This window comes from Rissa tridactyla, chromosome 13, assembly GCF_028500815.1.
Source record: "Rissa tridactyla isolate bRisTri1 chromosome 13, bRisTri1.patW.cur.20221130, whole genome shotgun sequence".
NCBI lineage: Eukaryota > Metazoa > Chordata > Aves > Charadriiformes > Laridae > Rissa > Rissa tridactyla.
The window spans coordinates 14,767,078-14,793,804 of record NC_071478.1 but is presented as its reverse complement, the minus strand read 5'-3'; the positions used below and the strand labels follow the sequence as shown (position 1 = coordinate 14,793,804).

At 55.2% G+C, this 26,727-nt stretch overlaps 1 protein-coding gene across 4 annotated transcripts in view; it reads left to right on the top strand.

Annotated features, from left to right (window-relative positions):
- NOS1 (nitric oxide synthase 1) overlaps positions 1 to 26,464 on the top strand; it is an 86,169-nt gene extending 59,705 nt beyond the window's left edge. For all 4 annotated transcript variants that reach the window (XM_054219924.1, XM_054219926.1, XM_054219925.1 and 1 more), the window contains 17 exons: positions 1,097 to 1,182; positions 4,158 to 4,302; positions 5,107 to 5,211; positions 5,666 to 5,724; positions 9,084 to 9,200; positions 9,437 to 9,611; positions 10,192 to 10,330; positions 11,122 to 11,200; positions 11,725 to 11,918; positions 12,560 to 12,729; positions 12,981 to 13,191; positions 13,958 to 14,045; positions 14,386 to 14,507; positions 15,076 to 15,224; positions 16,478 to 16,672; positions 17,610 to 17,728; positions 18,717 to 26,464. In XM_054219924.1, coding sequence (XP_054075899.1) covers positions 1,097 to 1,182; positions 4,158 to 4,302; positions 5,107 to 5,211; positions 5,666 to 5,724; positions 9,084 to 9,200; positions 9,437 to 9,611; positions 10,192 to 10,330; positions 11,122 to 11,200; positions 11,725 to 11,918; positions 12,560 to 12,729; positions 12,981 to 13,191; positions 13,958 to 14,045; positions 14,386 to 14,507; positions 15,076 to 15,224; positions 16,478 to 16,672; positions 17,610 to 17,728; positions 18,717 to 18,732 — 2,169 coding nt within the window. In that variant the 3' untranslated portion in view covers positions 18,733 to 26,464. The remainder of the gene's footprint in view (positions 1 to 1,096; positions 1,183 to 4,157; positions 4,303 to 5,106; positions 5,212 to 5,665; positions 5,725 to 9,083; positions 9,201 to 9,436; positions 9,612 to 10,191; positions 10,331 to 11,121; positions 11,201 to 11,724; positions 11,919 to 12,559; positions 12,730 to 12,980; positions 13,192 to 13,957; positions 14,046 to 14,385; positions 14,508 to 15,075; positions 15,225 to 16,477; positions 16,673 to 17,609; positions 17,729 to 18,716) is intronic.
- The last annotated feature ends 263 nt before the right edge of the window (positions 26,465 to 26,727 follow it).

Sequence of the window (26,727 nt, the reverse complement as noted above, 5' to 3'; positions counted from 1 at the left end):
CTGAGCTCAGAAGATGCAGGAAGGAGAGGGGCACCATCTAATCCCTTCAACAAGCTGTCCCTCGAGGCAGTGAAGTCCTTGAACAAGTATAATTCATGATTCCCCCTAATGTGGGTTAATAACCCCTTGGATGTTCCACCTTTTCCCAGGGCAATGGCTTTTTGCCCCTCCATGGGACGTGCTGAGGCCCCAGCTTTTACCCTTGGAAGTGGAACTAAGCAGAGCTCCTCCCTTTGGAAGGGCCTAACCTCGCACTTTGATAGCTAGGTGAGGAAATGGCCTGGTAGTCATGGTAGCCCTCCTCCCTCCAGCCTGCAGGTTTGAGTGGATGGCCCCTGCCAGCTTGGGGATCCAACAATTTGATGGGGAGGGGGGTGCTCCTCCCCAGCAGGCCAAGCAGCGGGCTGAAATGCCGGTGCTGGAGTGTTTAACACTTCAGATCATGGGAAAAAGGGCCCTAAGCAAACACGTCCTCGTTAGCCAACCATCCCTGCTCCACTGGTTTTCACACAATGTGACCTTTAGTCAAGAGCCCTTAAGGAACAATCACAAGCCAGGAGCAGTCTGTTCGTTTCTATAACCAATCCACCAGGAACCCCGATGGTTCCTGGCCCTGATTACAGACAGACGCCTGCGAGGGCACTGAATTAGCTTCTGTGCGCTAATTCCTTGCTTCAGCTGCCTCCCCTTCCCAAAGGGCTTCTTAGGGGAAAAAAAAAAAAACCTGTGGGCTGGGGAGGAGAAAGGATGTATTTGAACCACCCCTCCCCTTCTGGCATTGCCTGCCTTCTTTTCGCTCGTGGTCTATTAACACCCAGCTCAGAGGTGAGAAGGCATTTGGCCGGGCGCTCGTTACGAGCCGGCAAGGTTTTATTATATTGCATTTTTTTCTGTGCGTACTCCATTGCCCAACCGCCCCAAGAAACCCGCAGGCCTCCGAGGATCGGGGACCTATACCAGAGATCAAGAGCTGGGAAGAGGTCAGCTGGTCCTCCCCATGGTGACTAGAGGAATTCAATGCTCAGAGCTGCGGATACAGCGTTTCTAGAAGCTCCGAGTACTTCCCACCCACCACTGCCGCTCTTCTCTCTCCTAGCCGGACCCCTGGAACACCCACGTCTGGAAAGGGGTCAATGGGACGCCTACCAAGAAGAGGGCCATTGGCTTTAAGAAGTTAGCAAAGTAAGTGCCAGTGGGCTCTGAAAAGCCTTGGAACGCTTAGGGCTGGTCCTGATTTTGGGCAGCGCTCTTTGCTGTATTGTTTGATGACACCACCCTATGGATGTGTGCAAACTGATGGGTTGGGAGCCTGGATCTCCGGCCTCTGAAGGCTTTAACTGCCAAGAGAGGCATTTGGAGAAACAGGCAGACCTTTGAACACCCCACTAGACCACCAAAAGGTGGGTGACCGGGGGAGTACTGGATGTTGCATATAGTCTCTTCTCCCAAACTGGCTCATTCTCCAGTAAGGTTATCTTCGATGCTCAGACATGGCTTTCTCACTTCTTGGGGTTATACTGCCTGTTTCTCCTTTCACAGCCTCCTGGGGCAGAGACATCACCTGTCAATGTTCAAGGCTGTGCCGGCACAAGCGAGATGAAACTCGTGTCCATATTTCTCAGCGACTCTTAGCTACTTGAGGAGCACGTGTCTCCAGCGCATGTCTAAACCTCCAAACACCCACTTTGCAAGGAAGGGGGAGATAGGAATGAGGAATCTCCCTACAGGTAGCAGATGGATCAGGGCCGAGCTGAGGTTTGCACTTCATGGCCAGTTGACCCCTAGTAATGGGCCACGTGAGCCATTCTCCCCTGCCAAAGCTCCTAGTCAGCAGGGGTGTAGGAATGAAGGGTAATTTGGACCCTTTGGCTGCTCTTGGACTGAATTCCTCCCCCGTGGGCCATTGGCAGAGAGGTTCTTGGAAGAGCTGCTGGCTCCACGGCAGCAGAGCACTGGACCAAGACTGGGGAGGGCTGGGTCTGCCCCGGTATCTGTGGCCAGGCTGCCAGGTGGCCTTGTGCTGTTCACAGCATCTCCCTACGCTTCAGTTTCCCCGAGTCCCTACTATCAGTTTGTTCCCACTCTTCAGCTGTCACCTCCTGCGAGCGATTTTCCACGGCGCATCCATAAACACGATCAGCAGCTGATGAATGTGCTCCTTGGGCGGACACGGGTGCCTGGGTCTGGGCTGGAGCCCGGGGCTGGAGGAGAGCGCAAGGAAGATTAATGGAGCCATTGAGTTAGAAGAAACAATGCTTTTATTCGTGTGTGTGCGATTGATAAATGATTTTATAAAAATGTGAGCATGGCAGGTAACTTAAAAAAAAAATAATCTCCATTGTTCCTGATGGAGGGGGGAGGAATTATTTCTGTAATTCACCATTAATCCTGCCTGGATCTGAGCTAATCATCTGAACAAGCAGCGGACCGAGCCCAGCAGTCCCGAGCTGGGGCTTGGCACCGGTCGCAGCATGATCTTGACGCCTGTTCAGACGGGCTGCGCTGGTTCTGGCCACATCACAGCCTTCAAACCTGCCGTCCCTGCCCGTCCTGCCCCTTCCCTCCCCTCCCCGGGGCCAGTGTAAGCCCTGGGGCCGGGGGACACCACCGTCACGGGGAAGTATAGGGATGACGTTAATATGCAGAACTACGCTGAGGGGTGGTTGTATCGCAGCGAATATAAACGCTCCTGGGGCTGACTTCAACGTGGAGGAGAGCTGCCCGGAGGAGGCAGGACATACCAGCCTGGTGGGGTTTCTACCTCTTCTTTCCTCCCTTTTTTTTTTTTCCCCAAGGGATTTTCCACACCTAGAGCATTTCTTCCCTCCTCGGCAGGACAGGCAGGGCGAAGCTGGGCTTCTCTTGGGGCTTCTCTTCTCCTCCCAGTGTAACCAGTCCAGCTGCAATCTCCATTCCCCATAGGGGATGCGGGAGTCCTGCTGAGCTTGATCACCCAGGGCAGGGGCTGATCACCCCGTCGAAGCGAATCAAGCAGCCCTTATGCTTGTCACAGAGATGCTTTGTGTTCCCTCGGCCTCCCAAAAACTGCCCCTTCCCTACTGCAACACACCAGGCTAAATCCAGACCTGCCTTTCTGGCGGCCCCATTTAAAGGCTTGATGGTCCCTTTAGAAAAGGTGAAGATATTCTGCACTTGGGAAAGATAATCTTGTTGTCCAAATTCTGTGATTACAAATAGCCTTAAAGTAGTATTATTAAAATAATAAACTGGTCACACCGGCCTCGGTCCCCCAACGTGCAACCCAAAGCTGGCTGATGACAGCCTCCCTCGTCCCCCGTGGCTGCGCTCCCACGGATGCCAACCCATCCAGCAGCGTTAGCGTAGATAAGGAGCTGGTGTTTCTAGTGCTGCATCACCTTGGCCAGGATTGAAGAGGCCGGTGACCTCTCAGGGCCCCTCTGCCCTGCTGCCGGCGCTGAGCCAGTGGGGAAAACTGGAGGAAATGCATCCAGTCACGATTGCAGCCACAGGAGGCAGCCGGCTAGACACAGCCCTGCAAACACTCAAATAGATGCGCAACCTCTCAGCCTCAGGAGGGCTGTTCCTCTGAGTAAAGTTCATAGCGTCGCCGGAGTGCAAATCAAAGGGACTACAGACAGCCTTGTCTGACCTTCTCAGTGTCTCGGGGCTTTGTGTGTGACATGTGGAGCCTGGGCGCTTCTGCTCAGCTAGGACATCTCCTGCAGAAAGGCAGCCAGGTAGGGTTTAAAGGCACGAAGAGATGGAGAAGCCACTGTTGCTCCTGTAGCGTAGGCTCTGGTTGGTGTCCAACTTTTCCTTTGAGATTATCTGGTTGCTGCTTTCAGCAACAACTGCTCCTCCTTCTTCTTCTTCTCCTCTGTCCCTGCAGAAAGACCACCTCCACACCTGGTTTAGTATTTTCCTCCTTATACCCATTCAGTTATTTCAGCTCTGTGTTCAAGCTCACCCATCCAATCTTCCTCTCGGACATGTCAAGACGAACACGCTCTTCCATAGTTTCCCTGTTTGGCCTATAACAGCAAAAAAAAAGAGATGCTGCAAGTTTTTAAGGCAGCCTGTTCATTTAATAGGAAATAAAATGGTGTGAATAGTCCAGGCTAGAGGCACCGACAGGCAAGCAAGCTCTCTTACCGGGATTTGTTCTTGCTTCCTAGGGCTGTGAAGTTCTCAGCCAAGCTGATGGGACAGGCCATGGCCAAGAGGGTCAAAGCGACCATCCTGTACGCCACCGAAACAGGGAAGTCGCAGGTCTATGCAAAAACTCTGTGTGAAATCTTCAAGCACGCTTTCGATGCCAAGGTACTGTTCTAGCTCCCAGCCCCTGCAAGATTATCTGTGTAACTGGGTGGCCCAAGGAAATACCTGGCTGTTGGAAAATAGATGGTTCAATGCACATGGAGCCTCCCAGTTGTCAAGGGTCTTCAAAAGAGCCCAGGGTGTGACCTTGTGGGTCTGGATTGAAGCCTGCACATGAATAGTATTTCCAGCTAATGCTCCTGCAGGCATCATGGCATACGTTTGTCTTCTGCGCCTTAGGGAGTAGCCCCATGGTTTGTCCATGTCCCTTGAGGCTCTTGTTCTCATACTCCCTGTGTGGAGATCATAGAATCATGGAATGGTTTGGGTTGGAAGGGACCTTAAAGACCACCCAGTGCCACCCCCTGCCCTGGGCAGGGACACCTCCCACCAGCCCAGGTTGCCCCAAGCCCCGTCCAACCTGGCCTTGAACCCCTCCAGGGATGGGGCAGCCACAGCTTCTCTGGGCAACCTGGGCCAGGGGCTCACCCCCCTCACAGCAAAGAATTGCTTCCTCACATCTCATCTCATTCTCCCCTCTTTCAGTTTAAAACCGTTCCTCCTCGTCCCATGGCTCCCCTCCCTGATCCAGAGTCCCTCCCCAGCTTTTCTGGAGCCCCTTTAGGGACTAGAAGGGTCTCTTCCTGGAGGCCTTCTCTTCTCCAGGCTGAGATCTCTGCCAGTGCACTGGCATGGAGTCAGCAAGAAGATACTGCTCCCATCGAGGTGGACTGTGGTCTATCCCAGGTCTATCCCAAGTAGAGCTCCCCACCAGGGGCCTCTTGCTAATACCTCTCTCGCTCCCAGGTGATGTCCATGGATGAGTACGACATCGTGCACCTAGAGCATGAAACCATGGTCCTGGTGGTCACAAGTACATTTGGCAACGGAGACCCACCGGAGAACGGAGAGGTAGGACAGAGTACAGGGACAGGTGACTGGGGCAGGGAAACAGGCAGGATGGAGGTGGGAACATGGAAGAGTGTCCTCTTTTCGCTCAGCCAGAGCTGGAATAGCCCAAAACAGGTCCCAGTGCTGTGTGATACCTGGTGCCGTGCCTGCCTGCCTCCAGCCTGCTCTGAAATAGGGGTATCTACTTATTCCCTGCTGTGAGACAACTAACTAATCTGTTGCTAAATTCCTCCTGTACAACTGACGTCGGTGTCACACAAAAGGTGCCGGTCCCTTGGCTGGGGAGCTACAACCTCGTCCAGCCCAGTACAACAGCGTCGCAGGCTGCTGGGAACGGCGGGCAGAGAGCAGAGCCGCCATCCAGGCTTTGGTCACGGCTTCGTTTCCTGCCGAGACCGGCAAAACTGATGGCCTTTTTTTTCTTTTTTTTTTTTTTTTTCTTTCTTCTTTGTAGAAATTTGGCTGCGCGTTAATGGAGATGAAGAATCCCAACTCCAACCTGGAGGAGAGGAAGTAAGAGCACCCCCAAAACCTTCCCTTCCCGCTCACGACCCTGGCAAGTGGGCAGCCCCGTAGCCGGGACAGCCTGCTTCTCTACTTTCCTCCTCTCAGAAGAGAGCGTGAAATCCTCACACAGGTTTCAGCTTCACAAAGGTCCGAGGGATGGGACCTGCCTGGAGAACCGGGGGACGGAGGGGGCAGAGGTCCCAGGCAGGACAAAAGCACAGAGTCAGGCGTGACTGTGGACTCCAGCTTGTCATTCCCTGGGCTGGCATTTTAAAGCTTCGCTCTTCAGCTGTAAGAGGCAGGCGTTTATGAAAAAAAAATCCAAATAAAAGCAGGAATTCCACCCAAATCATCAAATCTGAGAGCCAAGGCTGTCCAGGAGACACCAAAATAGTAAGACTTGGAAGTAGAAGGGAGTTCCCAGCTATGTGAGTGTAGGTGGGGGAAGGTTTAAGAACCAAATTTAATTTCTTGCATCATGTGAAAATATGTCTAGGGAAAAATAAGGGCTGTTATAAATTCTGGCTGTGATGTTTGTAACAGTGAGTCTGGAACCGGTACCTTGGAGACAGGGTCTAGAGGTTTTAGAAAATCCCCCATCGGTGGAAGATGAGCCTCCAGCATCTCGTCGCACATCCCAGAGGCTGGGACGCGAGGGCAGCTGGGAAAGTGTTAATCATTTGGGGCCTCCTCTTATTTTAGCTTTTAAGTACAATATATTTTGCTTAACTGGGACACTGCTCTGCTCTGGAGTCTCTCCTGAGTGAACACAGCCAAGCTCGCAGCTGGCAAAAGGCTGCTCCTTAATTAAGGCGGAATTAGCGCTGGCCGGTGGTGTGGTGCAATTCAACCACCCTGACTTTCTGCTCCAGCGGTGCCGGTGGGGCTGCAGGGGGGTGGGGAACACCGCCGGGCAGGACAGGCACCCATTTTGTACCCATTTTGTGCCTCTCTGCTGCTGGGGACGCGGCACCCCTGAAGCGATCTCCTTGCTGTGCAGCCAAGTCATCTGATGGATCCCCCGCAGGGCTCGCGAGCCCAAAACCCCCTTAGGTTTCTAATGGCCTCGCACCTTAATGGGGGGACGGCTGACAAAACCTGGAGGTGTCTGGATGGAGAAGGGGCATTCACACATCGTTCCCACTCCAAGGACCTTCGCTTTTGGGGTCTGGGTTGGTGCGACATTGGGTTGGGTGCCACCCGTGGCAAGCCAGGCAGGTTTTGAGGAGGACAAAAGCACCTGAGCTGGGTGCTGGCTGTCCCAGTCACCTGGAAATGTAATTTGAGGGGCTGGCAGGAGTTTCTAAGAGCCAGGACAGCCTGTGGCTTGGTTATCTGACAGCAAAAGTGGTCAGAGGGCTGGAAACAGTGACCTGCAGGGGCAGATCAAAAGGGTGAGAGCTGTTTTATCTGGAGAGGAGGAGAGAGAAAGGCGGTGGGGTAGCAGACTTCACATACAGAAAAGGTGACTGCAGAGGCAGAGGGAAGAAATTGCTCCCCGTGGCCGCCCCCAGGGCAGGCCAAGGGGTCACAGCTTTGGATGGTAGGAAGAGATGCTGACGTTAAGCATGAAAAAAAGCTTTTGCAGTGAGAAAAGACAGCCCTGGAGGAGACCGTCCAGGGAAGAAATGCAGCATCAGCCTGGCGTCTGTAGGAAAGGGCTGGATAGAGCAGCTCCTGCCCGTGCACCCCATGGACTCCCAGCTCCGTGTCCATCAGGGGATGCTGAGGGTGGCCGAGACCCTGCAGGGTGGGGATCGGTGGCCTCTCTAAGACACAATGTCTCGAGGAGCCTGCCAGGTGCTTGCGGCTGCAGCTCTCTGACCACAGCCCAGGGGTTTTGCTGTGGTTGTAAATTTCAGAGAATCATGGAACAGTTTGGGTTGGAAGAGACCTTAAAGATCATCTCGTTCCAACCCCCCTGCCCTGGGCCGGGACACCTCCCACCAGCCCAGGTTGCTCCAAGCTCCATCCAACCTGGCCTTGAACCCCTCCAGGGATGGGGCAGCCACAGCTTCTCTGGGCAACCTGGGCCAGGGGCTCACCCCCCTCACAGCAAAGAATTGCTTCCTCACAGCTCATCTCAATCTCCCCTCTTCCAGTGTAAAACCATTAGCCTTCATCCCGTGGCTCCCCTCCCTGATCCAGAGTCCCTCCCCAGCTTTCCTGGAGCCCCTTTAGGTACTGGAAGGGGCTGGAAGGTCTCCCTGGAGCCTTCTCTTCTCCAGGCTGAACCCCCCCAGCTCTCTCAGCCTGTCCTCCCAGCAGAGGGGCTCCAGCCCCCTGATCATCTTCATGACCCTCCTCTGGATCCATTCCAACAGTTCCAATTTGGTTCCTTCTGTCTTACAGCAAGGGTTTTCCAAGGGTTTTAAGAGGCATTCATAAGCCGTTCCTATGTAAGGTGTTCAAACGCAGCCCATCCTTCAACAGTCATCCCCTGCCACAGAGACCTACACATTCCAGGAAAAACCGCTGGTGCCCCGACCTTGGTCCCAGCACCCAGGTGTGGAATTTGGGCTTCATGCCCATCTAAACCGGTGGGCTGTGCTGCCCTACCTTCGCTGTGTAACCTGGGGTGAGGACACGGCCCAGGGGCAGTGGAGAAAGAAGTGGGTCCGTCCAGCTGGAGGGAAGCAGAAGAGCACGAGAGGTCTGGGCAGAAAGGAGGAGGCTCTGGAGCAGAGGTGGAGCACGGGGATGTCTGACCCTGGCTGTTCTTTTGCTGAGGGGTCGTCTCCTCTGCGTGGCGTGCGGGTGCGGGAGGTCTGCTGTGACTCATCCACACACTACTGCTTCATTGCTCTGGCAGTATATTTAGAAACTCTTGTGTAGAGCAATTTTTGAAGATGGTTCAATTCAGAAATACTTCTGCTGGTGTCAGATTTTTTTTCTCCGCTCCCCTTCCCCCTCCTCATCCTCTCTGCTCTGACTCCTTTGGTTTGTCGGGTTTTTTTTAACTTCCTGTGAATGAAAAAAACCTTTAGAATATCTGTTCAGATGTATACTCGACCTTGTGTGCAACCAGGGAAGGACAGGTAAAGCCAAAGGTCCTGCCAGCTCTGCACTGGGGACAGTGTGGTGGCCAACACCTGGGTCAACCCCCTGGGAGGTGACTGGAGGACCTCAGGGAGCAAACCAGGTCCAGCTGGGGGGACACGATATATGGGCTTCTGTGGCTTACCCCTAGGAAGGAGCACGTTTCTCTGATCACAGGACCTGCTCATGAAATACTGAGCCCTGCGCTTGAGCCCGCTCTGGTTTGGTCTCCTCCACAGTCTGGTCCCCTCTGGGCACGCAGCCCTGTGGGAACCACAGGTGCATTTGCCACCACCATTAATCCTTGATGCTGTTGCTGTTCACAGGAGCTACAAGGTCCGTTTCAACAGCGTCTCCTCTTACTCGGATGCACGGAAGTCCTCAAGCGATGGCCCCGACTCCAGGGACAACTTTGAAAGCACGGGGCCCTTGGCCAACGTCAGGTAAATAGGCTGGGGAGGGAGGCAGCAGCTTCTTGCTGCAGAAGGGACAGAGCAAGAGCTGGTGGTGCACAGAGCCCCTTTCTCCTACCACTGCTCTTACCTAAAACATGGTGTATTTTTGCAACATGCAGATCCTTCCACGCTCCTTCATGCTGATGTTGGCCGTGGTGGTGCAGGGAGGGAGATGTTGGCATCCCTCCCAGCTCGGTAGCCACAGCTGTGCCACCTCTCCACAGGTTCTCCGTGTTTGGGCTGGGATCGCGTGCTTACCCCCATTTCTGCGCCTTTGCCCGGGCAGTGGACACCCTCCTGGAGGAGCTGGGCGGAGAGAGGATCCTCCGCATGGGAGAAGGGGATGAGCTCTGTGGCCAGGAGGAGTCCTTCAGGACCTGGGCCAAGAAGGTCTTCAAGGTAACCCGCCTCCCTTGTGCTCCAGGGAGGAGCAGGGGGGAGAAGGACACAGGGAAAGAGCAAAGCTCCTGGTTGGAGCTGGATCGAAACCCAGCCTCTCCTTCCCTACACCAGGACACCCGTCCATCACCCTGGCCCACAATAAAGAGGTTCTCCATATTTTGGTGAAACCCAGCCTCTCCCTCCCTACACCGGGACACTCGTTCGTCACCCTGGCCCACAATAAAGAGGTTCTCCATATTTTGGTGGAACCCAGCCTCTCCCTCCCTACACCCAGACACTCGTTCATCACCCTGGCCCACAATAAAGAGGTTCTCCATGATTTGGTGGAGCTGACGCTCTGGTTGTTGCTGAGTTCCAGAAGGTGAGCACTACAGTGAATTCCTGCATTATCCCAGATGTCTTGGGGAGGAGGGCACCACAAGAAATGCCCATGGCCACTGGTATAGCCCTACACCATTGGGATGTGTATGTCCTCCGTGTGTTGGCTGAGGTGGGGTGGGACAAGGAGGGTCGTGGGGTTCGGTGGGAAAGCCCAGGTGTAGCGGGGAGACGCCTGAGAGCCTCATGCGTGCTGCAGGCAGCGTGCGACGTGTTCTGCGTGGGGGACGACGTCAACATCGAGAAAGCAAACAACTCCCTCATCAGCAACGACCGGAGCTGGAAGAGGAGCAAGTTTCGCCTGACCTACGTGGCTGAAGCCCCGGAACTCACACAAGGTACAAAGACAGGATCACCCCAGAGAGCTCTAGGTGTGGGGCAGGCGGAGGAGAAGACATAGTGGGCTCAAGTGGGGGAAAAGGGGGCAAACCTCCTTACTTATTCGTGTTAAATTCCCAGCGTTTCAGTCTTGCCTTTCCCCTCCATCGCACGCCCAAGGAGCAGTTTGTGATGGTCTCAGGCCCCTCTGGCTGGTCCCTGTCTGTATCTGTAACGGAGATGTTGGGCTATGGTCTGATCTCCCTCCTCCTGACCCCATTTTTTGAAGCAGAGAGCTGGAAACCTGGGAGCTTTCCAAGCTCGCTTTGTCCAAATGCTGCTCCGCCGAGCGTTGCGGTGCAACGGCAGGTCCAGCCCACCGACACCTGGCCCCTCAGCACGGCTCCTGCAGCTGATGATCTGCCGCACTGGCTTTGCTCTTCCCAAATTCAGGCGCTTTGCTACCAGCCAGGTGGTACTGGCAGCGAGAGGTGCATGCCTGCACGGGAGGGCACGTCCCCGCGCCTCCCGCGGGTGGTTTCCGAGTCCTCCTCAGTCACTGACAAAAGGGACACGTGTCTGGTTCCCCCCCGCTGGGGTTTCTGACCCCTCCAGGCTCTATGAAGATCTGCAGGAGATGGGGGCAGGAGGGTGGTGGAGCCCACAGTCCCCTCGCTGCTGTTGGTGTCAGCCTGCTCCGCTCTGACGGGCCGAACCCGCAGCGATGGCCAACAGCCCTGCAAAAGCCAGAAGCCGCCTGCCTTGGCCGTGCTCTGCTGTGCGTTGCTTCACTGACTCTTCTCCTCCGCAGGACTCTACAGCATCCACAAAAAACGCGTCTATGCAGCCCGGCTTATCACACGCCAGAACCTGCAGAGCCCAAAGTCCAGGTAGGAGACGTAGCTGCCCTGCGGAACCTGCGGGAGCTGAAGGCACCCAGGCATCCCTGCATGCGGTGCTGCACATGCCCCTTGGCCCCTGAATGTCCCATGGGTACCACCTTTGTGCAAGTCATCACCGAGGCTGGAAGCCACGTTAACCCAGGGAAGGGCGTTTCCTGCCTCCTTAGAGAGTGAAATCTCTGCCGCTCCATAAATTAACCTCCTGCCCGTAGGGATGAGAAGGTGGGTGGCTGCACTTGTGGAGCAGCAAGGTGCATGCATAGACAGGATAAAATTGCTGAAGCAAGAGGTTAAACCGATTTCCCCCTTTTCAAAAGTCCCTGAGGGGAGGCGGACACTGCAGTGTCCTTTCTAAGCTCCCTGCTGTTACTTTGCTGACGTGCTCAGCAGGGCTCCAGGGCTTGGACATGCCACCACGGCCCAGCTCAGCCAGCGGCTCTTGAGGCCAGAGCTCAGTGACTCCCCGAAGGACTCCCCCAAAGCACATCCTGCTTTTTCTCCTTTCCCTGTAGTCGCTTGACAATTTTCCTGCGCCTCCACACCAACGGACACCAGGAGCTGCAGTACCTGCCCGGGGACCACTTGGGCGTGTTTCCAGGAAACCATGAAGACTTGGTCAATGCCCTGATCGACAGGCTTGAGGATGCTCCTCCGGCCAACCAGCTGGTGAAGGTGGAGCTCCTGGAGGAGAGGAACACGGCTCTAGGTAACCAGGGTCACCTCTACATAGATGTGGCCTCTCTCCTCCTCACCTGTCCCTCGTAGTGGTTCTTGTAGCTCCTTGGGGAGGTAGGTGGCCCCCAGGAGAAATCATTTCCCACCTCACTGGTGCATTTGCCTGGACTGGGAGCACCTCCTTCAACTTTTTTCTGCCCAGAGCCATTGCTTATCTGCATTTGGGGTGTAGAGCAAGGGTTCAAAGGATGAGCAGGGCCCTGGGGAGAAGATATTTCCTTGTTCTTCAGAAAAATTAAAAGTGTTTATATTCACATAGAAAGAACAACATCTAGGACTGGAAAGAAGAGTTAAGGGACCTTGATGGACCATCCCAACACTGTACTTCATGGATAAGTCTGAGGCCCTACCGCTATGCACAGTGTTACAGGAGATGGAAAACAGTATTAACTCAGAGTGACCGATGGTGGAGGTGGTGGAATATCAAACTCATGTTTGTGCTCATTGTACAGCATCTCACTTGTAGCGTGAGGATATCTCTTTGACTCTTCTTTCCAGCTCTTCATCATTCACTGTCTCAGAGCTGATAAGGGGGAATGAAAGCAAGGATTTGTCCACCTTGGCTGTCATGCTCAGCTGATCCTATGGTTGTGCTGAATTACCTCCTGGCAGGTGTCATCAGTAACTGGACAGATGAGAACCGTGTCCCACCATGCACCATCTTCCAGGCTTTTAAATACTATTTGGACATCACCACCCCTCCCACACCCTTGCTGCTGCAGCAGTTCGCTTTGTTGGCCACCAGTGACAAAGAGAAGAAACGCCTGCAGGTTCTTAGCAAGGTAAAGCCTCAGGCCCCAAGATCCACGTTCCTCAAAGCCCTGAGGACAGCCACAACCCCAGGGCATTTTTATGGCACGCTGTGGTTAGGCTGAGTCTCTGCTCATGGCAGCAGGGCTCCTCCTGCCTACCTTCACTGCCACCCACCCCAGCGTCACCACAGGCCTGGTGGGATATCGGTAAAGGCACCTGGCTTGGAAAAGATTGATGCTGCAACGCTCTCCTCCCTCCCTCCCTCTTTCCCTGGCTGCAGGGTTTGCAGGAGTACGAGGAATGGAAGTGGTCCAAGAACCCCACCATCGTGGAGGTGCTGGAGGAGTTCCCCTCAGTGCAGATGCCCTCCACGCTGCTGCTCACACAGCTCCCCCTCCTCCAACCACGCTACTACTCCATCAGTTCCTCCCCAGAGATGTACCCAGGCGAGGTCCACCTCACCGTGGCAGTGGTCTCCTACCGCACGAGAGGTACCGTGCTCACGCAGGGGTCAGTGGAGACAGGCTTGGTGTGGGGAGCAGAGGAAAAGCTTTGGCAGATGAGCAGCACCACAAGGTCTTTGGCAGAGAGATGTTATTTTAAAGCCTTACTCCCTGCTGCAGTAACTAGTTTCCTTCAACCCATAACACTGCTGTCCCCAGGTTGTGAAGAATGGCCATCCATCAAAGGGCAGTGTATTGCAGAGATGGCAGATCTGGGTCAGGTACCAGCAACACACCAGCCATGGTGGCTCCAAGCTCCATGTGGGATCATTTGTTTGCCCAAACCAAAGTCCACATTGACACAACCAGCCAGATTTCTGTACCTGTGCAAACGCTGGTGTGTCCATGCAGCCCTGGTCATTGCGTCAATGGACACAGCCCCACCATCCCTGCAGCAGGCAGGACACAGGGGGAGACGCTGGCCATTCATCTGGGGCTGCCATGGAGGCCTTGTGTCTGGTAGCACCACAGCATGGTGTTGCTTCTGCCAAAAAGGACCAAAGAGAAGTTGGGTGTTTCCTAAGTATTGTGGAGGTGCAGCTATCCCAGGGATGGGTCCTGGGTGAACCTGGGTAGCTCCACAGAGGGATCCAAGTGCCAAACTTCTGCCAAGTTCATGGATAATGTATGCAGGCATACTAACCATTTCAGTGAGATGTTCGTGTGGGATGTAGCGGGGAGGGTTGCAGAAAGGAAGGCGACCGGAGTAATTTGTTGGTATGCCAAGTACAGACCTCCTTCCCTCCCCTCCTAGACGGAGAAGGACCAATCCACCACGGAGTCTGCTCCTCTTGGCTCAATCGGATACAGACCGATGAAGTAGTGCCCTGTTTTGTAAGAGGGTAAGTGGTCCACACAAGGCAAGGGGTGAAAAAGATGGGATGACTCCCCCCACCCTTGCAGGACGAGCTCTTTGCCCTCGATTCTTCTTTGCAAAGCACTAAAGGTGCCAAGAAAACAGGGCTGGATTTGTGAGCAAACGGGTCCCTCTCAGGTGCAGTTCTTCTGCGCTAAAATGTCACTTTGTGGGATTTCACCTCGTTTTTTCCCCCTTCCCTCTCTGGGCGGTGTCTCAGCTTGCTGTGGGCAGAGGTGAGGGAGGGAGCATCCTGCTAGACTGCTACCTGCTAGACACCAGTTAGACCCATCCTTGGGTCTAACTGGTGTCTCCGGTGTGTGCAGTGCGCCCGGGTTCCACCTGCCGCAGGATCCCCAGGTGCCCTGCATCCTCATCGGTCCCGGCACCGGCATCGCCCCTTTCCGGAGTTTCTGGCAGCAGCGGCTTTTTGAAATCCAGCACAAAGGTGGGTCAATGCTCGTTCCTCCTGCTTCTCATCTCAAACGGAGCTCGGGAGCCCTGGGCTGGTGGGGATGGGGGTCCAGCCTCCTGCCTGGGCTGCCCCAGCAGAGCCAAAGGGCTTCTCGACGCAGCAGCTGTCCCAAGTGCAGGCGCAGAGGTCAGCCCAAACCCCCAAAACAAACTCCATGAATATCCTCCTGGAAAACTTTGCGAGTTATTTATGGCAGTACTGTAGTGCTGGCGTTGGGTTTTAAAAGTCATTTAATGTAGATTCATGTAAAATACACATTTTTTCACTGATCAGTTTGACCATTTAGGAAGAAAAAAAGTTTAATTTCTCCTCAAAACCTGGCAGAAGCGCCCCTGCCATGTGACCCCAGGCCATGCACTGGCTCAGGCAGTGCGTTACCTTCTCCTTGCTGGTTTTCCCTCCCTCCCAGTTTGGCCAGGGAAGGCTCCTGGCAGTCTTGTACAGGGCGCTGGGGCTGCTGGCAGATCTGGAGGGAGATGGCTTGCAAAAAGTGGGTGTTGGGGGGTCCCCGGACTAACTGCTTTCCCCATCTCCCCCCCAGGTCTGAAGCCTTGTCCTATGGTCCTGGTATTTGGCTGCCGGCAGTCCAGGATCGACCACATTTACAAAGAGGAGACGCTCTTTGCCAAAACCCAAGGTGTCTTCAGAGAGCTGTACACAGCCTACTCCCGGGAACCAGACAAACCAAAGGTGCGTGGCGGGCACAGCTCCGGTCCTGGTGTGCAGCCCTGGGTGGCCATGGCCAGCCGGCACGGTGTGGAGATGCCGGTTCCTTGGCACAGCCATGGCGGTTCATGTCCTGGGAGGCTCTGGTTGCGTAAGTGTGCACAGGATCGTGCCATTCCCCGTGCAACCCCGTTCCCAGGGCACATCCCCATCCCTGTGCCAGCCTGAATGTGTGCCCACGTTGCTCACGCTGGGCCCTGGAGGGCTGCAGCCATCCTCACCAGGTAGGAGCAGATGAGGAGGGGAAAGGCACAGCCTCCCAAGCAGGCGGGAAAGGAGGGATGTCACCGCAAACAGAATCATAGAACGGTTTGTGTTGGAAGGGACCTTAAAGCCCATCCAGTGCCACCCCCTGCCCTGGGCAGGGACACCTCCCACCAGCCCAGGTTGCTCCAAGCCCCGTCCAACCTGGCCTTGAACCCCTCCAGGGATGGGGCAGCCACAGCTTCTCTGGGCAACCTGGGCCAGGGGCTCACCCCCCTCACAGCAAAGAATTGCTTCCTCACATCTAACCCAAATCTCCCCTCTTCCAGTGTAAAACCATTCCCTGTGATCCTGTGGCTCCCCTCCCTGCTCCAGAGTCCCTCCCCAGCTTTCCTGGAGCCCCTTTAGGGACTGGAAGGGGCTCCAAGGTCTCCCCGGAGCCTTCTCTTCTCCAGGCTGAACCCCCCCAGCTCTCTCAGCCTGTCCTCCCAGCAGAGGGGCTCCAGCCCTCCCAGCAGCTCCGGGGCCTCCTCTGGCCCCGCTCCAACAGCTCCGTGTCCTTCTGCTGTTGGTGCCCCAGCGCTGGAGGCAGCACCGCAGGGGGGTCTCACAGAGCGGAGCAGAGGGGCAGAATCCCCCCCTCGCCCTGCTGCCCACGCTGCTGGGGATGCAGCCCAGGCTGCGGGGGGTTTCTGGGCTGCCAGCGCATGTTGCCGGCTCATTTGGTCTAAATCTCCACCGCCACCCGAGCAGGCCTGGCAATGAGATAGATGGCGAAGGCGTGAAAATGCAAGAGCAAAACGATGCTTTGCTGCTTTCCCCATCTCTGTTCCATCGTCGCGGGTGCTGCAAGGCGCAGGCATGCTCCCCCAAAGCAGGGGTCACGTCGCACTGCTGCCCCCACGGCAGCGGCTGCACACAAAGCTGGCCAGAGCACGCAGGTGGATGGGGCTGAGAAGCCGCAGTTAACCTCAGCTTCCACCTCCTCCTCCTCCTCCTCCTCCTCCCTCTAGAAATACGTGCAGGACGTGTTACAGGAGCAGCTGGCCCACACGGTGTTCAAAGCGCTGAAGGAGCAGGGAGGCCACATCTACGTCTGCGGGGATGTCACCATGGCCGGGGACGTCCTCAAGACCGTTCAGCGCATCGTGAGGCAGCAGGGCCAGCTGTCGGTGGAGGAGGCAGGCGCTTTCATCAGCAAGCTGCGGGTGAGTGGCGTCCGCGCCACCAGACACCGGGCGAGCTCCTGCCACCGGCGCCGCACCTGGTGCCTCCTCCCGCAGGAGGGGCAGCACCCAGGAGACAGGTGCCGGGGGGGGGTAAACGCAGTGTCCCCCCCCTCCCCGCTACACTGCCTGCACCCGGGCAAGGTCGGGAGCGTGATCTTCCGCGGCGTTGGGTGCACAGTGGATGTGACCTCGCTTTGCAGGGGCTCTGCTCCAGGCTGCAGCCGGTGCCGGGCTCCTGCGATGAGCCTGGTGCTGTGCTGAGCACTGACACAAGCTCTTTCAGCAGCATCTGGTGGCCCAGACAGGGCTTTTTCACCTGGTTAAGTCCCCGCTGTCCCTCCGTCATCACAGCAAGCTAACAGCGTCCCCCTCCGCTGCCTGGGGGGCTGGGGGATGCTGCCCCTGGGCAAACACACGTTGCTGCAGATGTTGCAGCTGAAGCAGAATTGAGCTGGGTTTGGGGCACAAGCCTGAGGACAGATGCTCAAACAGCTCTGCTTCTGCCCAGGAGGACAACTCGGCCCCATTCCTGCGGGACTACCCCTCCCGAACCATCTCCCCACACACCGAGGGAGCCCAGAGCCACATTTTTAGCTGGTTTCCAAGCGAACGCTCTCATGCGCGGTCTGTCCTTGGGCTACTTGTGCCCCTGATGGCTGGGCGAGTCCCTGGGTTGCCAGCAGTTGACGAGCTCGAATGCACCGAGCAGCCCCACGGTGTGACCTTGGGGAGGTCATTTCTCCTCCCTGCTCCTTCCTGCCCCTCTGTCCTGCCTGTCCCACCAGCTCTTGTGACAGGCCCCAGAAGACTTGCTGCGTATTTGGTACCTACAGGAGCTTTCTGGTGCCGCAGCAACCCCGACCGTTTGTAAAATACTCCTTTTTCCCTGCTGCCCCTCTCCCGTCCTCTGTTCCAGGATGACAGCCGGTACCACGAGGATATTTTTGGAGTCACCCTGCGTACGTACGAAGTGACTAACCGCCTTAGATCCGAGTCCATTGCATTCATTGAGGAGAGCAAAAAAGATACGGATGAGTGAGTTGAGATGTGTATTTTAACCCCTGCAATCGTCTCCCAAGGGCGTGGGCTGCGGGATGGGGACGGGAGTTTTAATTTCTGCGCACGTGCGGTCCTTCTTATAGCAGAGGGCGGAGAAAAAGACATTGGATTTTTGCACTGGAAGCAGAGGCTCTGAAATAGCTGTCACCTCGCTAGGACAAATCCCCCCCGGCCTTCCCGGGTTATCGCACCCGCCGTACCAAGGTGCTCGGAGCTGACGGTCCCATCCAAACGGCGATGGGAAGCAAAAGCCCTGCCCGCCGCCCGCCTCCGCTCCCCCAGCGGATGCCGGGCTGGAAGGTTTGGAGGATCCGTGGCGAGGGGTGGCTGTGTCCCCAGCTCCAGAGCCGGCGGTGGGGGGGACCTGGCTGGCTCCAGGTGGCTGGTACCCAGTGGTGGGAGAGGTCTCCAGGCCGCTGCGTGCCCGTTTAGGAAAGATGTGGAGACTTTTCTTTCCGCTGTTGTAAAAACAACTGTAAGAAGTAAAAAAACCTTGACATTTGCTGTGTTTGTTTCTGCTCCACCATGTCCTGCCATTTGCTCAGCTCTGCCTCGGTGGGATTTTCCCTGCCTGAGCAGGAGGATTATTTAGGATAAAGGATGAGCGGCTGCATGGATCTTGCTCCTCGTCCTGGCTCTCGGCAGCCGGGGGTGCAACCCCTTCCCTGCGCTCCTGGCTGTGCCGTGTAGGGCCCCGCTGACCCGCAGGGGGTTTCCCAACATCCCTGAGGTTTGGTAGGAGGTTTTCTCCAACGCGGGACATACTCTGGGGTCTGCACTGTATACAGAGCACCTCAGTTTCCCATCTCTAGGTAGGGATCAGGGGTTTATACCTGCCCAACTCACCCCGCTGCAAAGGGCTCTGTAAATTCCCATCTACAACACCGTCCCTCGGGAAGTCCGTAGTCCCAGACGCTCCTCACGGCTCCGTCTAAGGCCAGCCTTTCTCCCCTTTCCCTTGCAGGGTTTTCTGCTCCTAACCGGACCCTTCGCCCCAAGGGGATGCCAAACCAGTCCCAGCACCTGCTGCCCCCTCCAGCCGGAGGGCACTGGGTTTTGTATTTCATGGACACGGTGGCTCCTTTTCCGCGGGGAACTGCCCATGGAAAGCGCTCTGTCTCTCGTCCTGTTGTTGTGTCCTGATGATGATGATGATGATGATGATTTTCATTTCCTTTTCTTCCTCTTTCTCTTGCGCTCTCTCTTGTCCTGTGGAGGTTTCTTTTCACCCCCTTTCCCTCCCCTGGGTTTCCCCACTGAAGTACGATGGCTTTATAACCCGCAGTGGCTCTTAACAGAACTTCACGTTTCTCCTTCTTCTCATGAGGGCATTCTGCAGCTGCATGAAACCACCACCTTTGTGATCATCCGCGGTTTTGGTGTTTCGGGGGAGAGCAGAGGTGGCAGGGGCTGGGCGATAGCTAGGTGTTGCCGCTTGACCAGGCCTGGGGGTTGTTCCCCCCAGGCTCCCCCTTTCTCCAGCTCGGGGCTTGGCTGAATCCTTGCGTTTTCGTGGCTTTCCTTTGGACTTGTATAGACCTGGGCACATGCCCGAGGCTGGGGGCAGATGATGTGCGATGCCCTCGTGCCTGTGAACTTTGTTCATCCCCCGCCCCGCCCCAAGCAGCGTGGGTCCAAATGTGTCTGTTTTGATCCAAAGGGTGGGATGTCTCTGGTTCGTGTGTCATGATTTCTCCTAAACAGACGCTGTGCTGTGTTTGCCTCCTTCTCTACTCCCTGTTCCCCGTGACCCTCTCCTTTTCCTCAATCCCCACTTTGCCGGCATGAAAGTCCTCCCACGGGGGAGCCGAGCACTGAACGCACAGGCTGATGTGTATTCTAGGGAAAAACTCCTGGCAATGACTGCTGCTTGGCCAGGCTGTCCTCCCGAAGGCTTTACAGGAGGTATGTGATCTGCAGCCACGATGCTGGTGGGAGACATTCCGGGCCCGGCTGCATCCCAGCGCTTTGCATGCTGTGAACGCGTGAACCCTCTCCCGGGTGAGGCTGGAAAGCCACGAGGATAGGAAAGAAGCGGTTCCAAGCCCGGCTGCAAGAGGCACCTCCTGGTAAAAAAGCCCATTTGGAAGGCATCGCTTGGAGGGTTACGGTGTCCTTGGTGAGGATCTGCTGACCGAGGACTCTTGAAAGCCCAGGAAGCGTCAGCTCCACCTCAGCGCGGTCCTATGAGCCGTTCTGGGACAGCAGACCCCAGCCACTTCCACACCTTCGGGAGCAGAAAGTGCCAGCACGGAGCGACCTGCCTGCCAAAAGGAATACATGTGGCATCTCGGTGGCAAGCCAGTCCCCTCCGTAGGCTCTGCGCCACCTGCCAGCGGCACGAGCTGTCTCTGCCGGGACATCTCATGTGAGAAGGGAGGTGAGATCGGCTGCAAAGATGCGGCGTGATGCTGGGCTCTGACAGGCTCGCACCTCAGCCCTGCTGCAAAAATCCGGCCCCAAAAGCAATCTGTTGACAGGATCACAGAAAGGTGGCAGTCCCTTTAACAGAGAAAAGCTGTCCGCAAGGTAAAGCGTGCGTCACCTTGTGTGTCCTTCCTCCCTCTCCTCCCTTCCTCACCCCGAAGAAGGTTTGTCCTCCCTCACTGCCAGGAGGAGGACAGCAGGGCATGGCTGCAGCTCTTGCTGGAAGCAGGGATAGGGGGTTGACGTTTTGAGCTGGGGGATGCTGACCCTTCCCTCCCGCCCCGCTCTGCCGCGCTGTGCACCGATGCTCGTGTGGAGCGAAGCGCCGGTGACGGCAGAGGGTTTGTCCAGCAGCTGCAATGGTGAGCTTTGCTTTCAGAGGGCTAAGATTGTCTGCCCTAAGCTAAAGTTGGAACAAAAAAAGAGCTGCAGGAGGTTTGCTGCTCTCCCAGTCCGTGGTACAAGCCGTGCTGGCTCCCCTGCCCCCAGGCTGTGCCGTTATCCCCACCCTCAGCCAGGACCTCCTGCCCTTTCCTGCTGCTTGGCTGGCCACGTCTCCATGTGCTGTGACCGTCTTCCGCAACTTCGACTCCTTGAATTCTTGAAGCAGCCCCAGCCCAAAATCCAGGAGCACGAGGCCTCCCAGGCGGTGGGAGAATTTGAGATCCAGTTTTGCTGGTCCCAGCAGAGCATCCAGCGTGGCGTACAATGCGAATGAATGCTGCCACGGTGTGGCCAGAGCCGAGCTCGCTGGGCTGGCGGGGCGGCCGCAGCAGGGTTTGGAGCCAGGTGGAAGGCCAGGTTTGCGTCACCGCCTGGGGACTTTTGTGACCTGGTGGTGAAAGAGGACGGGACAGGGAAAAGGGCAGCCCCTGGTCCACCTCTGCGGGTTGTGCCCTAGTCCCCGGGGCAGGCAGTGGGATGGGGGAGCTGAGTCCCTGTGCTGCTGGGATGTGTGAATTTGGGCAGAGGTCCTGTCCTTGGAGCCAGCTCCCTGGCCCTAGAGCCGGCAACATCCAGCAAGCCTGGTCCTACCCACCCCCCAGTGCTGTGGCTGCAGAAACAGAGCTGAAAAACGAATTCAAACTCATCCCTCCTTTTGGGGAAATTTTATTCTGTCTCTAGACTCAGTGCTCTGGTCCTCCTTTAAGTAGAAGGGGCGATACAACCTGAAGAGGAGGTAGTGCCCAAAGAAATGCCCTTGTCTTCGTCCTCTTTCCAGCTCATCCTGCGTTGCTGGCAATTAGTTTTCTCCTGTCCTGCCTTCTGCCTGTATCACTGTAACATCTCCCATCTGGAAATCATGTTGCTGCTGCAGCCTGTGTCTGAGATGGATTGCCTTTGCTTCTCCCGCACCCCAAAGCTTCCCACCTCTGTCTCCCCGTTCCACCTGAGCCACCAGTGAAAGCAGTGGAGAAAGGAACAAGGTGTGTGCCTTGCCTTTGGTGGGATCTCCAGGGGGTGTCTGTGCAGGGCAGGCAGCCAAAGCTGCCTCAAGTTCAACAGGCATGAGGGTAGGTGAGTCCTTCAGAGCCCTTTGGAAGGGAAATGCTGGTCTAAGGCCAGCCTGTCTGGCCCTGGAGAAGAAAAACCCTCCCTGCCGTGAAGGTCCATGAAGTGAATATGTCCCCAGAGCTCCGGCTGTCTCTCTGCTCCCTCTGCCTGGACCGTTCGCTCCTCGCAAGCCGCACCACTGGGAATTCTGATTCATTGGTTTTTTGTTGAGTCAGCCTCAGACGTCTTAACTTCTCCTTCATCCCCCTTACCTGCAGGGGCTTCGCACTCCCCTCGAGCTTAATTTTCTTCCACAGCTAAGGGGGAAATAAACTTGCGGATCTGCTTTATCATTCCACAAATGCGGCTCTTCCACCAGTTGTCTAGACTCTGCTCATCTCGGTGTGACATTTCTGACGCGTGGGTGTAGCTACAATATCTCCAGCATGCATAAACGGCAGAGAGCGAGGTGGGGTCTGCCGCAGACCGGTGCCATCAGCTGCTCGGGGGTGTCATGCATGGAGGGGGTTGTGCCTCTCGGGCACTCGGGTCACGAATCTGTCACCTCCGGGTCCCCACTGCCCGTCCAGGCTCCTGCCCAGCCCCACGCAGCTCCTGCCTCCTGGACCTGATGGACACCCAGCCTGATCCAATGTCCCAGTCCCTCTCCTGGAGGATGTCCACCACTGCCTGCTTTGCAGCAGCTCAGCTCCTTTTCGCTCCCCGGGAGGTTTGATTTTTCAAGACACTGCGAAGTGAGGTGTTTTTTTCTCAAAGATTTTAATTCGTAGGTTTTTCAAATGTCCACAGGAAGTTATATATGAACTTGAAAACTCATGGGAAAACGGTTCTCTGTTTTCCCAACCTGCTGTGTCCACTAGCAGGGAAAAATAATTTGTTCATTCAGTGCAAGGGTATCTACTGCCTGTGTTGTTGATGACTTCAAAGGTTTCATCTCCCCAGAAGGACTGCCTGGGAGTTTGTTGTTCTTCAATTTATGAGAGACAGCGGGAAAATAATGAGACTTCTGCCATCAGGAGTAGACTCGCAAAGACAACACCTCCACGATCGTTGCTGGGTAGGCCTGAGCTCGTCGCACAAGAGGAACCGAGCCGGTCGCATTCATACTGGCCAGAGAAATGGGGTTTGAGTTTGGGCTGTCCACGGTGCCCGTCCCCTATCCTGTGCCTCCACGTCCCCAGGGGCGAGCAGGGGACTGTGCCCACACCCAGAGCAGTGCGAGCCAACGCGGCCGTGCACGCCCGGCAAACTTGTGTCCTGAGCCAATGTGCAGAAGAGGAGATGGCAAGAGACGGGAGCTGCATGAACCTGCGTCCAGTCTAACTGTCATCGCTCCGATAGTTCCTTTACTGTTAGTACGCGACACCTCTCGCCCCGTCCCAGTCTCCCTCCACCGCTTCCCTCTGGAGAGCCCTCCTTTCTCCTTCCCGACCCCGTCTGCCCAGCCAAAAGGTGCAGCTCAGCCAGGGTGGGCCCGGGGGGTGGCAACGGACTTACAGTGCCTTGTGCCGGGAAGAGACTATTGCAGCGGGGTTGCCCTCCCCGCTCCTGCTCTCTCCAGAGATGCTCCTGGCACACAGACTTGGGGGGGAGGGGAGCCGACGGCTTCGTTTGACAAGTGAAATTCTCGGTGGGCAAATTCCCCCTGGGATAGGTGAGGGCAAACTTACAGCCCTGCTCCGCCGTGCTCTGCCGTTAATCTCCCGGCGACGGGGTTTTATAGGGGTATGGAGCCCGTGCAGGGTTAGAGCGCGGGTGCAAACTGGACACCACCTTCTGCGAGCGCCACGGGTCTGCGAACACCTACCACCAACTGGAGCCCACGTTTTTATTACGCTGTTTTGGGGGAGAGGGCGCGTTTGTGCTGAAGCCTCGTGGACTTGCACCAGGCCCAAGCTGCTGCCTCCCGACTTAACGACCACTGAAGCCATTGCAGTCCTCTGACTGGTACCCCTGGGGAAGCTGCAGAGAGTTCCCAGCGTTTTGTGGGAGGCGAATTTTATGCTCAAAACTAAATTTCGTTCCTGCCTTCACTGGGGACCAGTTCTCAGCTTCAGAATTGCTCTGGTAACTTTGCAATTGCTTTGATAGTTCCAGAGGGGAGCGCAGTCCCTTTGCAGAACAGATGGAGACGCGTTTTCAGGACCATTCAACTTCGCTGTAACTCTGGCTTGGTTATAATAATTTCTTCTGCTCTAACAGGGGGAGCAAAATTTGGCCAGTGCTGAAGGCTCGTGAAAACTGCGTTCCCGAACTTGGACAAAATTAGACTTAGGATCCGAGTCCTCTCAGATACAAAATGCCTTCCGCACCCGCTGGCTTCGGTGGCGTCGGGGATTTCAGCAGCTTGCAGGATCAGGCTTTCACGGCAGCAGCGGCAGTTTCGCGATGGCAGTATTTTTGCGTGTGTCGATCTGCACTTGCACTTGCCTGCAACGCATGACTCCAGTAATCCATTCGCAATCTACCCTCCACGGGGAGATCTGATCTCTAGCTTCTTCCATATGGCCGTGTGTATTTAACGGGAAATCAGGGGAGCCGGAGAAAGCTAATGGGATTGCTGCTTTAAAGCACTTGGTTCCCCAAGTACCAGAGTTCGAAATTGGCTTGATTTTAGCATGGGTACAAGGGCAAGTCATGAAATGTTTAACCATTGTAATGCAGATATACCTTTTTCCTGCCGCGCCGGGAACGAAGTAGACTAGAAACTCTTGGCCTCCACCCCTACGGATGTTTGGCTGCGATGGAAGTTTGAGCCACCGAAATCACAGGAAAAAAAAAAAAAAAACCAAAACATAAAAAAACCCACAGATTGTGAGTTTGTAGCTGAGCAGCCGCGGCTTGTTTAGCAGCGAGAGGGCTGCTGCTTTCCTGCCTTACTCATTCATGGCCGGATTTTGGGGAGGGAGGAGGGAGGAAACGCTTCAAAAGCAAGAAAATTGAACCTGCGAGCCTTGCCCTGAGAATCCCTCCTTCGACGGGAGCCTACAGGCCAAGGCTTTGATGCTACCCCTCATTACCACGGCGGGGAAGTGGGCAGGACACCGGGGAGCTTCTCTCGTGTCCGCGGGGCCAAAGCTTGAGGAGCTGTTGTGGGGCAGTGGAAGAGCAGGAGCGCAGGGCCGGGCTGCGGGTAGACTCCTGCCTGCAGGAATTACACACAGCTCCGTAGGGCTGGCTCAGCAACCTGCTGGTGAATAACACCGGGCAAAGTGTATTTCTTCTGGGGGCATTCTCAATACTTTAAAAATGTCAAGGCTAAATGCTGAAAGAGTTGATCTGGAAGAGCAACCGATTCGGGGCTCCGTTTTTGTTGCTTTGTTTTCATGCGTCGGCTTTGGGTGCGGAAAAGCAGAAAAAAAAAAAAAAAAAAAAAAAAGACAGGTGTATCAAAACGTTTTGGATGAAAACGAATATTTTGTCCCCCACAATAATTGCTATTGGAGATTTTAAAATTTTCCAAGGGCAACAAAACTGCCTTAATATGTATTCGACGCCAACAAGAGGCATCAGCGCTACTCGCTTCTGAACCTGCTTTTTTATTTGTGTCTCTGTGTGATCATGGCATGGAATCACGTCTTAATAAAACACACTTTACAGTACTCAACAGGATTTCCAGAAACAGAAGACACTGTTTCAGAATCTCCCCGTGCCCGGCATTGAAGTGATGGCTTTGAAGCCAATGAAATTCGATGCAAAATTTCTGCTTTGCTAGAATTCTACAAAATAGGCAAACGCCCGCAATTCCCGAGGTTAAACGTGCTCCGCTGCCTTGAGATGCCTTCAAAAAAAAAAACCCTGGGATCTGTGTGCTGAAAGGAGCTTGAGAATAGGTTCCCTGGTCCGCAGCAACATCCCCAGCTCTTGTGGAGTGTACGCAATTCCCCAGGCAGTAGATGAACGGAGTCAGATGACTTTCAGCCAGGACTCATTGCTTTTTAGATTGCATGTAGTTAGAAACATGAGTTCTGCCAGCCGCCCAGGGAATTTGATATTCAGTGCCAATTAATTTTTGTAATAGGAACAGGGATTTATCCCCTCGATTCCCTTAGGCACCTTTGAAAAGCATAAGCCTCAAAGGTTGGCTTGGATTTATTATTTTTTTTCTGGTGGCCTTTTTCCTGAAGAGCAGCGGTGCCGAGACGAGAAAGGGGACCGGTCCGTGAAGGATAGCAGCTTTGGGGCAGGCATCTCCCAAACTTTCCGTTGCAGAGGTTTTTCTAAACTCTTCGGACGCGGGTAAATTCTGCTCTGCTTGATGGGACTCCAACCTCTCGCTGCTCTCTGGTCCTCCCACTCCTTCCTCCCTCCCCTCCGCGCCTCCTCATGTCACTGTGCCTTCATTTGGTTTAGGAAATGATGCCGTGATTTAAGACTGGCACGTTGTCTTTACTCTCACTTTGCATCCCATAAAACAGGTATGTGTGGAGGGGGAAGTGGGGGGGGGGATTAGCTTATTTTGTAGCTTTTCGTGTGATCCTACGGTAGGTTTCTTCTGAGGAGTAAAGGGGTGGGGACGGTGGGAGCAGGGATGAGCCGGTGTTGTATTTGATCATACCAGTGCTTTAAGCGGTCAGAAACATGGTTTTCCCCTACCTCTGAGCTCTCAATGCTGCTAAAAATCTCTGCCATTCGTCCAATGTACTCCAGCCCCCTCTCTCGGACTGACTCTGGCTCTGTTTGCAAGATATCCACATTGTTCTAAAGCATGCACCTCTCTCTGTATAGTTCCGATCTTCTGATTTTATGGAATACTTATGCCTGTTTGCATTACAGTCAAAATAAAAAAAAAAGTGAACTAAAACCTAGCGGGCCCCGTTTTTCTCTTATCTCTCTGTTTTTAACCCTGAAAGGCCTCTCCTGATCGCTCAGCCTTGCTCTGGTTTGCTACCTGCAGTGCCGGAGCGCTATAAATAGGCATCGACCAGCAGTATCTATTTGTCTGCGAGACAGAAACGCTTTCTTGTAAGGTTGCTTGAGTCACAGCATTACACGTTCCACATCATTTACACCACGTCCACTGGGAAAATGCC